This window comes from Hippocampus bargibanti, linkage group LG16 (genome assembly GCF_051943395.1).
Source record: "Hippocampus bargibanti isolate YZ-2025 linkage group LG16, ASM5194339v1, whole genome shotgun sequence".
NCBI classification, from domain to species: domain Eukaryota; kingdom Metazoa; phylum Chordata; class Actinopteri; order Syngnathiformes; family Syngnathidae; genus Hippocampus; species Hippocampus bargibanti.
Window position 1 is genome coordinate 154,697 of NC_142749.1, and position 17,158 is coordinate 171,854.

The window sequence follows — 17,158 nt, forward strand, 5'->3', positions numbered from 1 at the left end:
TGTGTGAAATGATACATTAATATGCTCATAATTTCACACAGAAATTGACCCAGAGCATCAATCGACAGCCCAGTCAAACGATGAACAACTGTGACTTATACAGTAAAGTCTCGTTATATCGATATTCAAGGGAGTCCGAAAAAATATCGATATAACCGGGACTATCGATATATCCGACCCTGTTTGCATGTAATTTTCTCCGTGCGTGCATAGAAATAGTATCGATATAACCGGGACTATCGATATATCCGATATCGATATAACGAGACTTTACTGTAGTTCCGAAAATACGGAACTGTACTAGGTTATGGGGCTGGGCAATTCAGTTTGAGTGAGACAGTGCTGCATATTCCATTATTGTTTCTTATGTGTTTTCTACAACAGGCCCTCCATTCATTGTCTCACCGCCAGACAACATTATAGTCAACATTTCGCAGGACGCCTTCTTCACCTGCCAGGCGGAGGCCTACCCTCGGAACTTGACCTACTCCTGGTTCTGGGAGGAAGACAATGTCTTTTTCAAGAAGTAAAGTCCTGATTAATTTATTGTTGCTCATCGTGTAACACTCAAGCGTGCACCTTCTTTTTGACCTCCTTTTCTTGTGCCCCCGTGTTTTTTTCCCTTTTACAGTTTAAAAGACGATGTGCGCATTGTTATAGTACGATTCCTGTAAAGTTGATCCGTCTGCACAATGTTTTTCTATTTGGGAGCATTCATTCCAAATTCTTTCTTACAAAAGTCTTCTTGTACACCCTCAGATATAATCATAGCAACCCTCCTTCCAACTAGGGCAGTTAGAGAATAGTACAAAGAAAAAAATAAAAAAAAGAGTCAATTGTGCACTACTCTGTCTATATTTAATTATTTAGAAAATTGTATTTCCGTTTCTATCAGATAATGCATACAGCATCATATTCGGTAGTGATGAGCGTAAATGAACTTTATGTTCTTTGGAAGTCAGACATTTAAAGCAAAACATGCAAAAATAAAAGTTAAAAGGAGAGTGCAATGTTTTTTCTTATGGAAAGTAAAAATCACTATCATCACAATTAATATTATTTGATTTTTCTTGTCTGACTTTGTTTGGTTACGAAAAGAGACATTTCAACATGAAAATGCCTTGGCGCAATTTGGATAGTTTTGGCAAATCTTTTCCAGTCCACAACTTGTTTTTGTGTCAATACAGAAGAGTAGGTTGAGTTCCTTGTCTAATTTCATGCATGTCTCCCATATATTTTTTTGCGAAAATGAACGCTGCCCAGCCCCGTTTTGGGATGCGTAGACATGGTAGACAAGTCCAATTATTCCAATATACTCCGCTCAGTAAAATACCACTGTCAAAACGCTCCAAAATGACACAGTTGTCGAAAGTATAAAGTTAACTAACCTGTTGTAAACAGAACCTGTGAATTTCGGCACACATACACTTACATTATTATACATGAAACATCATCCTAAATAATCTGAGATTACATGAAAAGTAATGCATAAAACAAAAGAGATTTTCGCCAAATAGGTTAGTGACATTATGCAATTTACTGTAAAATGAGAGGTGATACTTTTTTTTTTTATTTTACAGTGACCTAAAGCGGAGAGTCAGTGTTCTGATTGACGGTTCCCTGATCATTGTCCAAGTCAAACCAGAGGATGCTGGGAAATACACTTGTGCTCCGAGCAACAGCCTTGGCCTACCACCGACTGCCTCTGCTTACCTGACTGTGCAATGTGAGTGATCTACTCGGCAAAGGTGGTCTCTATCTTCTCATAGATTCCTAAATTTGTGTGACCTCCATTTCCTGATAAACTCATAGCGCGCACACACACACACACACACACACACACACACACACACACACAAGCAGCCACACACCACACACACACACACACACACACACACACACACACACACACACAAGCAGCCACGCCCGCACACACACACACATAGAGTATATATATTTAAAAAATCCTCGTCTCACCCACCATGGGTGGTGTCTGTCCCCCATTTTAGCTCGGGTCCTCTACCAGAGGCCAGGAAGTTTGAGGGTTCTGCGCAGTATCTGTGCTGTTCCCAGCACTGCACTTTTCTGGACCGAGATATCTGATGTTGTTCCCGGGATCTGTTGTAACCACTCATCTAGTTAGGGGCTCACTGTCCCGAGTGCTCCAACCACCACAGGCACGACTGTCACCTTTACCTTCCAGGCCCTCTTCAGCTCCTCTCTGAGCCCTTGGTATTTCTCGATTTTCTCATGTTCTTTCTTCATCTCTTTCTGATGTTTCCATCACTCGGGACCGCTACATCCACGAGAACAGCTTTCCTTTGTCTCTTATCTAGGACCACGATATCTGGTTGGTTGGCCATTACCATCTTGTCAGTCTGTATCTGGAAGTCCCACAGGATCTTGCTCGGTTATTCTCTACTACCTTGGGAGGTGTTTCCCATTTTGACCTTGGGGTTTCCAGTCCATACTCCGCACAGATGTTTCGGTAGACTCTGCCAGCCACCTGGTTATGGCGCTCCATGTAGGCTTTCCTTGCCAGCATCTTTTTTTTTATTTATTATTATTATTGTTATTATTATCGGGCAGAGTGAATGCTGGCGCGAATGGCTGCCGCTGCTCACCTGCACACAAGAAAATATCCCGTGACTGTAAAGTGTCCTTGAGAGTTTTGAAAGGCGCTTAGAAATGAAATGGATTATTATTATTATTATCTTACACCCTGCAGTGATGTGTTGGATTGTCTCATGTGCCTCTTTGCACAACCTACACCTTGGGTCTTGGCTGGTGTGTTATATCCGTGCCTGTATGGCTCTGGTGTTCAGGGCCTGCTCTTGAGCAGCCAGGATGAGTGCCTCTGTGCTGTCCTTTAGGCCAGCCCTCTCTAGCCACTGATAGGACTTGATGAGCTCAGCCACTTCAGTTATGGTTCGGTGGTGATTCGGTGGTGTAGGGGCTTTTCCTCCCATGATTGTCCCTCTTCCAGCACCTCATCCTCTGTTCCCCATTGTCTGAGACATTCTCTGAGTACATCATCCGTTGGAGCCTTCTCTTTGATGTATTCATTGAGCTTGGATGTTTCGTCCTGGACAGTGACTCTCACACTCACTAGTCCCCGGCCTCCATCCTTACGGCTTGTGTACAGTCTCAGGGTGCTGGACTTGTGATGGAACCCTCCGTCCATGGTGAGGAGTTTTTGGGTCTTAACATCCGTGGTCTGAATCTCTTCCTTTGGCCACCTTATTATTCCTGCAGGGTATCTGATCACTGGCAGGGCATAGCTGTTTATTGCCCGGGTCTTGTTCTTGCCATTGAGCTGGCTTCTCAGGACTTGCCTCACCGGCTGGAGATATTTGGTCGTCGCCGCTTTCCTTGTTGCCAGTTCGAGGTTACCATTCGCTTGTGGTATACCGAGGTATTTGTAGCTGTTTTCAATGTCTGCTATTGTTCCTGCAGGCAGTAAGACCCCTTCTGTGTGGACTACCTTGCCAATCTTAGTCACCATCCGAATACATTTCTCCAACCCGAATGGCATCCTGATGTCACTGCTGTGGATCGTGGTTGTGTGGATCAGGGAGTCTATGTCCCTTTCACTCTGAGCATACAGCTGTATGTCGTCCATGAAGAGGAGGTGACTGATCGTAGCTCCATTTCTGAGGTGGTATCCATAGCCTCTCTTGGCGATTATTTGGCTGAGGGGGTTCAATCCTATGCAGAACAGCAGTGGAGCGAGTGCATCACCTTGGTATATGCCACATCTAATGGACACTTGCGTTAGTGTCTTGCTATTGGCTTCAAGTGTGGTTTTCCACATCCTCATCAAGTTTGCAACAAAGGCTCTTTGGGTCCTATTGAGCTGATACAACTCCAAGCATTCAATGATCCATGTGTGTGGCATCGAGTCATAGGCTTTCTTGTACTCAATCCAATCAATGTGCACAGGTTTGTATACTGCGACCCAATGTTCCCTCAAAATTTTCATGTGTCTGAGCAGACACACAGGCTTGCTGAGCACACTGAGGACCACTGTGAGCAACATCAGATGTGTACGCTGTGGCCACATACTAGTATCACGCCAGTATGGGCAGGGCACATTTGTGCCGTTCTGATCTGATTGGCTGCGTAGCGTACGTGAACTGTACGGCATTATTGGCTGGACACCTGTCATTCATTCAGTTACATTGCAAAATGTGCGCTGCATAGATGTTCTTGTGCGCTGAGTATGTGCAAACACAGGGAACATTGCTGGGACCTGCAGTCTTATGCAACTGTTCTGTCAACCACCAGCTGATGTTTGGTGCCTCTGCTATCTCTATCAATGCCTTTCTGTGCTTCGCTCATGTATTTATCCATGTGTCCACTTATCTTAGCCGCAGTGATGCCTGACATGAGCTTCCATGTTGTGGAGAGACAGGTTATTGGCCGATAGTTGGAAGGAACTGCACCCTTTGAGGAATCCTTCATGATCAGGATTGTTCGCCCTTCGGTTAGCCATCCTGGGTGAGTCCCATCCATCAGCAACTGGTTCATTTGTGCTGCTAGGCGCTCGTGGAGTGCTGTGAGTTTCTTTAGCCAGCAGGTGTGGACCATAGCCGGGCCAGTGTGAGTGCAGATGGTTGTTTGTTTCTGTGTGTCTTGTAATTGGCTGGCAAACGGTTCCGGGAGTCCCCCGCCTCCTGCCCGACAACAGCTGGGATAGTTTCCAACAACATCTGCGACTCCTCTGCGAACAAGCGGTTCAGAAAACAGATGGATGTATGTTTTTATTTGGTCCTTGAAATTATGTTCCCATCCATCTATCAAAAGTGGTGTTCACAAGGTACACATTTGCATCAGTGCTGCAATCTCACACTGGTGTAAATTTTGTGAAATGTCTAACCGTCTAAAGGTGCTTACTAAAGAGAAACAAGCACATTAACCCAGATGCAGCGCTGCTTGCATTCACACAGCAGTTTCTGTGGCCGTGCAATACGATACTTGGTGCGCTGTTAACGGAAGTTTTATAGACCATATCGTTGATATAAACTATGATTTTTCGATTTGTCACAAACAATGTGAGAAAAAGGAAGTACACTTTCCATATTATGACAATCATATTGCATGGCCGCAGAAACATTAGTAAGCATGTGAACGCTCCCCTTATTTACTGCAGGTATGAAAATTAATGAATTGTGTGTTTTCTATGGTTTGGCAGGGCTGGTACATCAGTGTATGTTTGCCCCAGTAAAGACTAGTCACCATGGCAACAATTCTAAAGATTCCACATTGAAACAGTGAAACATTACGATAATTTTCCAGTATTTAAAAGCGGTATTACCTCCCAGGCTTTTGAAAGCATGCAAATTAATTGCCAACCAAGCTACATTTGAAGAGTCAGGCACTTCTGTTGAATGAAAATGAAATTGTCCAATTCAAGGAAACTCCAGCGCCACCCAATCATTCGTCTGAAATGTGTAGACCAGACCACCTAAATATATCCCTCTCCATGTTCACCCCACTTAACACACTCCCAGTGACCTATCACTCATTGCTGCAAGTACCTACGAGAACACATTTCCAGGGTTTGGACAGTTGGATGTGGAGCAGAATGGAAATACTGACACTGGCAGTAGTCAAGGCAACAGATGTTTTGCATTCCCTCACTGGCTCGCCTCTTCACATTATTCAACATTAACCTGCGCTGTATGTGACAAACAGAAGCAGGCAACACCAGTCATGAGGAAAGAGGGAGGGAGGGTGAGAGATGAGATGACATCATTGCTGTTAAAGCAGGTGTGTGCCACGCTTCTCTCTCTCTCTTCTCTCTCTCTCTCTCTCTCTCTCTCTCTCGCTCTCGCTGTCTCTTTCTCTCGCTCTCTCTCTCCCCATAGTGGGCGCACAAACACACACTCCCTTCCTCACGATAGTACAAGTGTCCACTATTTTTGCCCATTTCATCTCCTCTGCGGCCTACACTGTAGTCTAATGCTATACAGGTACCTGAATTCCACATTCACTTTGAATTATTATTTAGATTAAAAAAAATCAAACTGTTTCAAACATTGGTGCCACAATTTTCTAGCACGCCAATGGCAGCCTCTCTCCCGAGGTACTTTCCAGCAACTAACTGCCTCTTACAGTGGGAACCACCGTGTCATGAGCGATGGCGCTGTCTGCAAGCAATGGCTGTCTGTGAGCTATTTTTAGAAACTTGGCTGATATTCTTGTCTGTGGTAGTGGTACCAACTCTCTGTGCTCTTTATGCCAGAGCGCCTTCAACACTCCTACCTCCACTGTTGGTTTCTCTCTACCTTACATCATCTCTCTCTCTCTCTCTCTCTCTCTCTCTCTCTCTCTCTCTCTCTCTCTCTCTCTCTCTCTCTCTCTCTCTCTCTCTCTCTCTCTCTCTCACACACACACACTATGCCTCGCTGGCCAATTATTTTCACTCAAACTCTTCTTTAACTACAATTTATTATTCTGATGATATCCAATTTAGGTTGCATAATTGGCTTTGGTACTAATCGCATATCGTTTTCTTTATCTTGTAATTTTACCACCATCTACCGATCCATGCGCACCAAATCCAGCAGACATTTAAACAGCTTCTTCCCCCAAGCCATTAACTCTTTGAACTCTTTCAACAGTAGCCAAAATGGAACTGTATAGTGCCACTTAGCAGTTTTTTTTTTTACAACGATACTAGTGCAGCGTGTTCTACCGGAAACAAATTCCTTGTGTGTTCTACATACTTGGCAATAAAGATGATTCTGATTCTGATCTTCTTGTTCTATGAGGGGCAAACACAATTTCTGTTTCAGGACCATGTAGACCTTTTTATGGATAAACAGCTCCATTAAGGTCACCGCGAAAGCTAAATTATAATCTATTAGTACAGTATTAATATAAAATGTCATTGCTTTGCGGATGACACCCAGCTCTATCTCTCGAGCAAACCGACGCCTCTCTTCCACCTTCTTCCCTTTCACGCTGCCTCTCTGAAATTAAATCCTGGTTTACCCGTAACTTCCTCAAACTTAACGGCAAAAAAAAAAAGGAAATTCTCCTCGTTGGTACCAAATCCACCTTCAGCAAAGCTAACAGTTTCTCTCTTACTATGTCACGTTCCGGTGGCGACAGTGGCAGCTGACGAGTTGGAACGTTAATTAGTTGGGGAGGATCGCTAAGCAGGCGACAGAGACGCTGGTGCTGGCAGGTGATTTATTAACAAAAGGCGCGGGTCCGAGATAACGTGGACCCGGAAAAAACTTGAAAAAAGTGACAAAACAGCAAAGCGAGTAGGTGAACGGGGGCAATCCGTCCAACCCCACTCACTCGGGGAAAAATAAAAAAAGGCACAAGCTGCGGGACCTGACAGGGTGCCCCCCTCCTGCCTGAAAGTCTGTGCTGACCAGCTGGCTCCGGTCTTCACACGAATCTTCAACAGATCCCTGGAGCAGTGTGAAGTCCCATCCTGCTTCAAACAGTCTACTATCGTCCCAGTTCCAAAGAAACCAGCACCCTCGGGATTGAACGACTATAGACCTGTTGCTCTGACGTCTGTGGTCATGAAGTCCTTTGAACGCCTCGTGCTGAACCACCTAAAGAACATCACCGGGCCTCTGCTAGATCCTCTTCAGTTTGCCTACCGGGCAAACAGCTCCGTGGAGGATGCAGTCAACATCGGACTGCACCACATCCTCGACCACCTCGACAACACAGTAACCTACGCAAGGATCCTGTTTGTGGCCTACAGCTCTGCGTTCAATACCATCATCCCAGAACTCCTCATCCCCAAACTTCTCCAGCTTGGTGTGTCCCCTACAATCTGCCAGTGGACCCTCAGCTTCCTGACAGGACGGACACAACAGGTCAGACTGGGAAATATATCATCCTCAACACGAACCACGAGCACTGGAGCCCCGCAGGGATGCGTCCTCTCTCCATTGCTCTTCTCTCTCTACACGAACGACTGCACCTCAACGCAGCTGTCAAATTCATAAAGTTCGCAGACGACACCACGGTCATCGGTCTCATCAAAGACGGCGACGAGTCTGCGTACAGACAACAAGTGGAGCTCTGGTGCAGCCGTCACAACCTAGAGCTGAACACGCTCAAGACAGTAGAGATGATCGTGGACTTCAGGAAACATCCATCACCACAGCTACCCCTCACACTATCCAGCTGCCTTGTGGGAATCACAGTCTCCCAGGACATGAAGTGGGAGGTCAACACCAACTCTGTCTTGAGAAAGGCCCAACAGAGAATGCACTTCCTGAGGCTGCTAAAGAAGCATGGCCTGCCCCAGGAGGTGCTGCAACATTTCTACACGGCTGTCATCGAATCCATCCTGTGTTCTTCCATCACTGTTTGGTTCGGGGCCGCCACAAAAATGGACAAAATCCAACTTCAATGGACAGTTAGGATGGCGGAAAAAAATCATTGGCACCGCCCACACTGCAAGAATCCAAACTAGGGCGCGGAAAATCCTACTGGACCCTCCGCACCCTGCCCACAACCTTTTCCAGCTACTCCCCTCAGGCAGGCGCTACCGATCCATGCGCACCAAATCCAGCCGCCATTTAAACAGCTTCTTCCCCCAAGCCATTAACTCTTTGAACTCCTTGAACTCTTTCAACAGTAGCCCAAATGGAACTGTATAGTGCCACTTAGCAATTTTTTGATGATGATACTAGTGCAGCGTGTTCTACCGGAAACAAATTCCTTGTGTGTTCTACATACTTGGCAATAAAGATGATTCTGATTCTGATTCTGATGATGGTGCAAAACAGCATACGATCCCGAGAGTACGAACTGACGTTATCATGGCTAATAAATACCTCGGGCGAAGCAACTCTCGTATCGATAGCAGTTCAAGGCACGGGCGAGGCGCGAGGTGTAGTATCTTCCGAGGCTGGGTGAGTGCCAGCGTCTGGTTTAAAAGTCTGTGATGAGGGAATTGACAGCAGCTGGCGATCGTCGGGAGCGGAGGCCCCACCCAGTTGTCAACTCCCTCGTGACACACTATTGACAATTCAACCGTTTCTCCCTCCCATCAGGTGAAACGTCTAGGTGTCATTCTTGACAGCACACTATCTTTCCACTCCCATATAAATAACTTAACCCGTTCTGTGTACTTCCACCTACGCGATATAAATCGTCTTCGCCTGTCTCTCACTCCTCACACCACTGCTATCCTCGTTCAAGTCATTCATTCTCCAAGTCCTGAAGAATGAATGTCTCTGTGTGTCTTTGTTTTGTCATATTGTCTCTATGCTGTCATATTATTTGTTATTTAGGGTTTTTTTTTTGTTCTTTTGACTTCAAGACGGCGCCGCGAGAGTGGCTGCCTTTCCAGCAGCTCATGTATTTCGTTTTTCTACTTTCATTCCTTTCATCACTTTGCTGCTGTGAAATGTAAATTTCTCCACTGTGAGACTAATAAAGGCATATCCAATCCAATCCATAGTCTTGTCACCTCCCGGAATAACTATTGCAATTCACTTCTCTTTGGTGTCCCTCAGAAACTTCTCCTCAACTCGTCCAGAATTCTTCAGCCCAGATCATCACCAGAACCTCATCCTTTCACCACATCACCCCCGTCCTCCAAGAGCTCCACTGGCTCCCGGTCAAATACAGAATCAACTTAAAATTCTTCTTCATACATTTAAAGCTATCCATAACCTTGCCCCGCCATACCTATCTGACCTTCTTCAAATTTCCATTCCCTCTCGGTCCCTGAGATCCTCTACCTCCCTCCGCCTATGTGTGCCCCCCCCCCCTGCCTCTCTCATCACGATGGGTGACAGAGGCTTCAGCTGCTCTGCCCCCAAACTTTGGAACTCACTTCCTCCCAACATTCGTAACATCGATTCTCTTCCCACCTTCAAGTCCCATCTCAAAACCCACCTATTTAAAATTGCATTTTCTGTGTAGCTCTCTCTCTTATTTCTATTCATAATCGTATTTTATTTATTGCATTCTATTTGTGATTCTATTTGTGATTGTATTTTATTTATTATAGTACATATGCTTGTCTGTGACTGTAAAGTGTCCTTGAGAGCTTTAAAAGGCGCTTAAAATGTAATTTATTATTATTATTATTAATAATACGGAGTTTGCAGTTGCCCTTTTTAAAAACTTCTCAGTGAATGTCACCATGACCTCATGTGCATCATTAAGTCTCTCGGAATAACGAGGCAATCAAACTACGTGTTGCCACACGAACGGATATACGGATGCTCTCCCAGTCTTTACAGCACGGACACCGGACAGTGACATATTTGCAGAAAATGAAAACTAAATGCTTTATACATCGATCCATCAATTTTCCATTCCGATTCATCCTTATTAGGGACTTAGGGGGTGCTGGAGCCTATCCCAGACGTCTGGGCCCTTGTGTCGACTACCGGAGTCTGAACGACATCACCACAAAACCCACTCAAGTCCGGGGAGAACATGCAAACTCCACACAGGGAGGCCGGACCGGATCTTGAACTCACGACCTCTGCACTGTGAAGCTGGCGGGCTAATCACTCAATCACCGGGCCGCCTTGTTTTATATAATTTTAAATAAAAAAGTGACATTGGATAACCTGACACACCTGACGATCTCTCACGGCATACTAATATGACTCCACAATTACTTCACTTTTGACCTTTAACTCATTCACTGCCATCCCCAAATTTATTTGGGAATTGAAATTATGACGTGGAGCGTCATTCCCATATTAGTTTGGGTTTTAGTTTTTATATGGTGGCAGTATTTGCATTCTGTACAGCTCCAGACCCATATAACCTCAGAATGAACTTTTTTCTGACGACGGAAGAGTCTAAGGAATATTTATGTAGTCCTAAAAAAAAAACAAAAAAAACTGGACACTTGTAAATATGGGTTGTTGCAATATATCTAAATGCATTTCTTGATTGTGCACTATGTACAGTCTTGTTTATAGAACGGTTTTTGCACATCTACATTTGCACAGTATACAGTTGACATTTTTATTTTGTTATGCTTAGAATATCTTGTTTTCTATCCTTTCACTCCCACCCCAACCCCATCCCTCTTCAATTGCCGCTGTCGACTGCAAATTTCCCCATTGCGGGACGAATAAAGGTATTCTGATTCTGATTCTGAACTCAATATTCTGTGGGTCCTGGAATTTGAGTGACAATGACAAAAACCCACTGGCACCGGAGTGGACACATTTTTGCACATGTCTGGCAGTAAATGAGTTAAGCATCGCTTCATCCAATCTCGCTACATGAATCAACATACTCATATTATTTTGGGGGACTTCAACATACATATGGACAATTCCGCCGTTCCTCTCACCATGGACTTCACCTCCTCACTCGACAGTTTTGGCTTACATCAATTCTCTGACTTACTCACACACATTAAAGGACACACCCTTGATCTGATTTGCCCCTCTGGTCTTACCCCTCCAATTGTACAGCTAATGAACTTCCTATAACGGACCATTTTCTTGTTTCATTTAATGTTTCCATCACTCTCTTTCTCCAAACCACCCCGTATCATCGCTTTTCGAAAGATTTAAGACATCAACACTCTCACCCTCGCTGCAATGATTGCCACCCTGAATCTGGACTCCAACTCCCCTCCTGACGAACTGGTTTCCCGTTACAACGCGGACCTCTCTTACACTCTTAACACGCTTGCTCTAGTAAAGTCCCAGTCTGTCCAATTCACTTGGTCTGCCCCCTGGTTCATTCTTCATCTCTGTTCCATCAAATCTAAAACTCAGCAGCAACTTGAAAGACTTTTCAGGATAACTGGTCTCACTGCTCACAAGGACTTTTACACTGCTCAACTCACCGATTACAAGGACTCCTTCTCGTGCGTGAAATCACAATACTTCACTATACTCAGGCCCACTTTTCTCTGTATAACAAATTCACTTTTATTCTTTAGACACCTGCAATACGCTGCTTCTATTTTTTACAGAAAAGATCAACAAAATCCACCAGCACATAGGCTCCTCTGTAGCCTTCCCCTCCCCCAACCTTCCTACTCCTTGTCAACTGTTATCCTATTTTGAACTCCCCCATCCCTGAGTAATTTCAGACTTCGTCACCAAATCCAAAAATTCTTCCTGTCTGCTCGACTCTAAAATTCTTGAAAAAAATGTTGCCCCCCAGCTACACTCTCACAATGTCACGTCACTTGAGGCTCGAGGGCAGGGCTCGAGTGACGAAGGAAAGCGGGGCGGTATACACGGCGAGACCGATACTCAGGAACAAAAGTCTTTACTGAGACACGCATGCAACGATTACAGCAGGATGAGGTAAGTGACTTTGATAGATAAAGGCAGACCTGACGGCAAGGCAGTAGCAAGGCTGGCTTTCAGAATACTCCGACGGAGACGGAAGTGTGCGATCGGCAAATATAGTCAGAAGGCACAATCAAAGACTGACAAACAGCTGTGGGAACCCAGGTGAGTGATGATGGGAGGGGCCGTCTCCAGGGAGCAGCGGAGGAGGTGACGTGGGGGGCGCTCAGGACGGCGACAAGATGTGACAGTGCCCCCCCTCTCAACGGACGCCTCTTGGCGGCCCACCAGGTTTGGATGGGTGAGCCGCATGGAACGCCCGGATGAGAGACGGGTCGAGGATCCAGGCACGTGGGACCCACTGTCGTTCCTCCGGTCCATAGCCCTCCCAGTCGACCAGGTACTGCACTCCCCTGCCCATGCGCCTGGAGTCCAGTATCTTCCGCACGGTGTAGACCGGTCCGTCGTCCAATATCCGGGGGGGAGGTGGGGGGGGGGGGGGGGTGGGCGTGGGGGCGAAGGAGCTGTTTTCCACTGGCTTGAGGAGGGAAACGTGGAATACATGGTGGCAGTCGGAGCCTCACCGAGACCGGGCTGAGGATGGCCTCGATGGGGAAGGGACCCGTGACCCGTGTGGAGACGGACGACGTGGTTAACCAGGAGTTGGGCCGTCTCCACAGCGGCAGGCAACCTGGTTAACGGGACGAAGTGGGCCGACTTGGAGAATCGGTCCACTACGGTGAGGACGACCGTCTTGACACTGGAGGGGGGGAGGCCTGTCACGAAGTCGACGGAGATGTGGGACCAGGGTCTGGGCGGTACCAGTAGGGGCTGGAGGAGTCCTGCCGGGGCCTGGTGGGAGGCTTTCCCACGGGCGCAGGTCGGGCAGGCCTTCACGAAAAGGTTGATGTCCCTCCTGAACCCCGGCCACCAGAACCGTTGAGCGATTAGTTGAATCGTCCTGTTGACCCCCGGGTGACAGGCTATCTTGGAGGTGTGCCCCCAAGAGAGCACCTCCGAGCGTAGAGGGGGGGGGGGGGTGAACAGGCGATCCGCAGGATAGCCCCTGGGGATGGTGGCCGTCCCCTGGGCTTGCTGAACTTTCAACCTCCCACCTCAGGGCACCCAGGATACGCTGGGCCGGCAGGATGTTGGTGGTGGTCTCTTCCCTTTCTGCCGGCTCATGGATGCGGGATAGGGCATCGGGCTTGGTGTTGTGTGACCCTGGGCAGTAGGTGAGAGAAAAGGTTTTTATGCCAGGTTTTTATGGTACGTGTAGACGGTGAAGGGGTGTTTCGCTCCCTCAAGCCAGTGTCTTCATTCCTGCAGAGCCAGGACGACCGCCAGCAGTTCCCGGTTGCCGACGTCATAGTTACCCTCGGCAGGGCTGAGCCGGCGGGAGAAGAAGGCGCATGGGCGTAGCTTCTGGTCAGTGGGAGAGCGCTGGGACAGGACGGCCCCTACTCCGGACTCATATGCGTCAACCTCGACCGTGAACGGGAGGTCCGGGTCGGGATGACGCATGACAGGGGGATTGGTGAAGGCTAGACGGAGGCGGTTGAACGCCCCCTCAGCGTCGGGCGTCCACCTGAAGGGAATTTTGGTGGACGTGAGGTTAGTGAGGGGGAGTGCCTTCTGATTATAGCCGCGAATGAAGCGGCGGTAGAAGTTGGCAAACCCCAAAAACCGCTGGAGCTGCTTACACGTCTTCGGGATCGGCCATTCTACCACCGCTTTAGTTTTGGCGGGGTCGGCCCTGAGCTGCCCCTGCTCCACAACGAACCCTAGAAAAGACAGAGAGCGGACATGGAACTCGCACTTCTCTGCCTTCACGTAGAGCCGGTTTTGCAGGAGCCGCGCCAGGACCCGTCAGACGTGTTGCCGGTGCTCTTCTGCAGAATGAGAAAAAATGAGAATGTCATCTAAGTAAACAAAAACATTGAGGAAGTCCCTGAGCACGTCATTGATCAGATTTTGAAAAACGGCGGGCGCGTTCGTGAGTCCGAACGTCATCACCAGATACTCAAAATGCCCTAATGGCGTCTTGAATGCTGTCTTCCATTCATCCCCCTCACGGATACGGACCAGATGGTAGGCGCTACGGAGGTCCAATTTTGAAAAAATGGTAGCGGACTGGAAGGGCGTGAAGGCTGAGTCCATGAGGGGGAGAGGGTATTTATTGCGGATGGTGATGTCGTTCAGACTCCAGTAGTCGACACAAGGGTGCAGGGATCCGTCCTTCTTATCAATAAAAAAAGAACCCTACGCCCAGCGGAGAACGTGACGGGCGAATGAGTCCCGCCACTAGGGAGGAGTCTATATAGGTGCTCAGGGCTTCCCGTTCAGGTTGTGAAATATGAAAAAGTCTGGAGTCCGGTAATGGAGCCCCTGGCTGCAGATCAATCGCACAGTCATACGGTCGGTGGGGCGGCAGGGATTGGGCGTTGTCCTTGCTGAACACCTCCCGCAGGTCGTGGTAACACTGTGGCACACCCTTGAGGCCTGCCTCAAGGCCGTGAGGTGGGTGACTCGGGCCAACAGTCGACCGTCCAGATCAACAATCTCCTTGGGGGGAAGGAGATCGATGAGTTGGCAGCCCAACGAGTCAGCCAGCTGGGGGTCGATGATGCACCCGTCGGCTCCCGAGTCAACTAGTGCCCGCACGGTTCGGGAGCTGGAGGGGCCAAGTAGTTCGCTGTCTAGCTCCAACCACGTAACGGGGGCCGTGGGTTTGACCTCCAGAGGTCGCCGTTTCGACGGGGACTTGCGGGGGCCGAAGGTCTTAGGCTGGGGGCCTTGGGTGCAACGAGCCCCGGGGTTGGTGCGGTCGTTCCCTCCCCCTATCGGCATGGGTTCGGGGGCTTCCTCCAGGCGCCGCACGCGCTCGCTGCCGGGTGTGGTAGACCTGGACCGGCTTCCGGGCTCGTCGAGCCGCCGGCCGCGCTGCTCCCTCTGCCGCTATCGAAGACGGTGATCCAGGCCGATGACTATGGCGACCAGGTCGTCGAAGGTGGTGCCAGCGTCGCGGGTAGACAACTTGTTCTTCAGATCGGCGTTCAAACCGCGACGAAACACCCCCCTCAACGCTGGGTCGCTGTAGCCGCTGCCAGCGGCCTGGATGCGGAAGGCGACGGAGTATTCCGCGGCCGAACGGGCCCCTTGGACGCAGTCGAGTAGTCTCCCCTCAGCTTCGACCTCCGTCACCGGGTGATGGAAGACCCGGCGTATCTCGGCGACGAAATCTGGGTACGAGGCGCGCAGCTCCGGTCGGGACTCCCGGATGGCCAGCACCCAGGTCTCTGCTTCTCCCGTGAGCAGGCTGGTGATGAAGGCTACCTTCACCTCATCGCTAACGCAGGTGTATGGATGTTGCTCAAACACGAGCGTGCACTGCATTAAAAACTGAGCGCAGCGCCTGGTTTCGCCTGCGTAGCGTGAGGGGAGAGGTAGTTGTAGAGCGTGCCTACTCACGGGTGGGGAAGACTGGGCTGTAAGGGCGGCAATGCGTGTCTCAGCCGCCTCGAAGCGTTGAGCCAGCGTGGTGGTAATTTGGCCACGATGGCTCGAGCCAACTGGCTCGAACGCTCCCCTTGTATGGTAAGGGCGGCGAGGAATCTGTCTTCGCCGGCGGGATCCATGAGTTGGTCGGAGTATTATGTCACGTCACTTGAGGCTCGAGGGCAGGGCTCGAGTGACGAAGGAAAGCGGGGCGGTAGGATCCAAAATACACGGCGAGACCGATACTCAGGAACAAAAGTTTTTACTGAGACACGCATGCAAAGATTACAGCAGGATGAGGTAAGTGACTTTGATAGATAAAGGCAGACCTGACGGCAAGGCAGTAGCAAGGGTGGCTTTCAGAATACTCCGACGGAGACGGAGAAGTGTGCGATCGGCAAATATAGTCAGAAGTCACAATCAAAGGAATGACAAACAGCTGTGGGAACCCAGGTGAGTGATGATGGGAGGGGCCGTTTCCAGGGAGCAGCGGAGGAGGTGACAGGAGGGGCGGAGCGCGCCCAGGACAGCGACGAGATTTGACACAAAATAACCTCTACGAACATTTCCAGTATGGTTTCCGTCCCCGCCACAAACAGAATCGGCCATCATAAAAATCACTAATGATCTTATGTCAGCAGACTCCGCTTTCCTCTCTATTCTCATCCTCCACTGCCTGACCCCAGCCTTTGACACTATTTCTCACCCCATCCTGCTCAACAGACTTTCCACTTTAGGCATCACTCACACTCCACTTCGCTGGTTTCACTCCTATCTCAATGGCCGCTCACATTTCATCCAAATTAACGCCTTCACTTGACGGTCCTCTCCTGTGTCTTCTGGTGCGGCCAAGGGTTTGTCCTGGGATCCCTTCTCTTTATTATCTACCTTCTTCCCTTTGGCAATATTTTACGTAATTTTGGCATTCACTTTCACTGCTTCACGGATGACACCCAACTCTATCTCTCCAGCAAACCCGACGCCTCTCTTCCACCTTCATCTTTTTCACACTTTCTCTCAGAAATTAAATCCTAGTTTCCCCATAACTTACTCAAACTTAACAGCGAAAAAAAACGGAACTGCTGCTTGTCGGTACTAAATCCACTCTACACAAAGCCAACAGTTTTTACCTCACTATTGACAGTTTAACTGTGGCACCCTCCCTTCAGGTCAAGGGCCTGGGTGTCATGCTTCATAGCTCACTATCTTTCCACTCCCACACCACTGCTATACTTGTCCATAGTCTCATCACCTCCCGTATCGACTATTGCAACTCACTTATTTTTGGTGTCCATCAAAAATTTCTCCATAAACTCCAATTAGTCCAGAATTCCTCAGCCTAAATCATCACAAAACCCCCTCCTTTCACGAGATCACCCCTGTCCCCC

The 17,158-nt window shown here is 48.4% G+C and overlaps 1 protein-coding gene across 10 annotated transcripts in view; it reads left to right on the forward strand.

Moving 5' to 3' along the window:
* The window catches only part of LOC148886022 (protein turtle homolog B-like), a 125,545-nt gene that overhangs the window by 59,777 nt on the left and 48,610 nt on the right, over nucleotides 1-17,158 (forward strand). For all 10 annotated transcript variants that reach the window (XM_089016364.1, XM_089016374.1, XM_089016365.1 and 7 more), the window contains 2 exons: nucleotides 385-526; nucleotides 1,581-1,726. In XM_089016364.1, coding sequence (XP_088872490.1) covers nucleotides 385-526; nucleotides 1,581-1,726 — 288 coding nt within the window. The remainder of the gene's footprint in view (nucleotides 1-384; nucleotides 527-1,580; nucleotides 1,727-17,158) is intronic.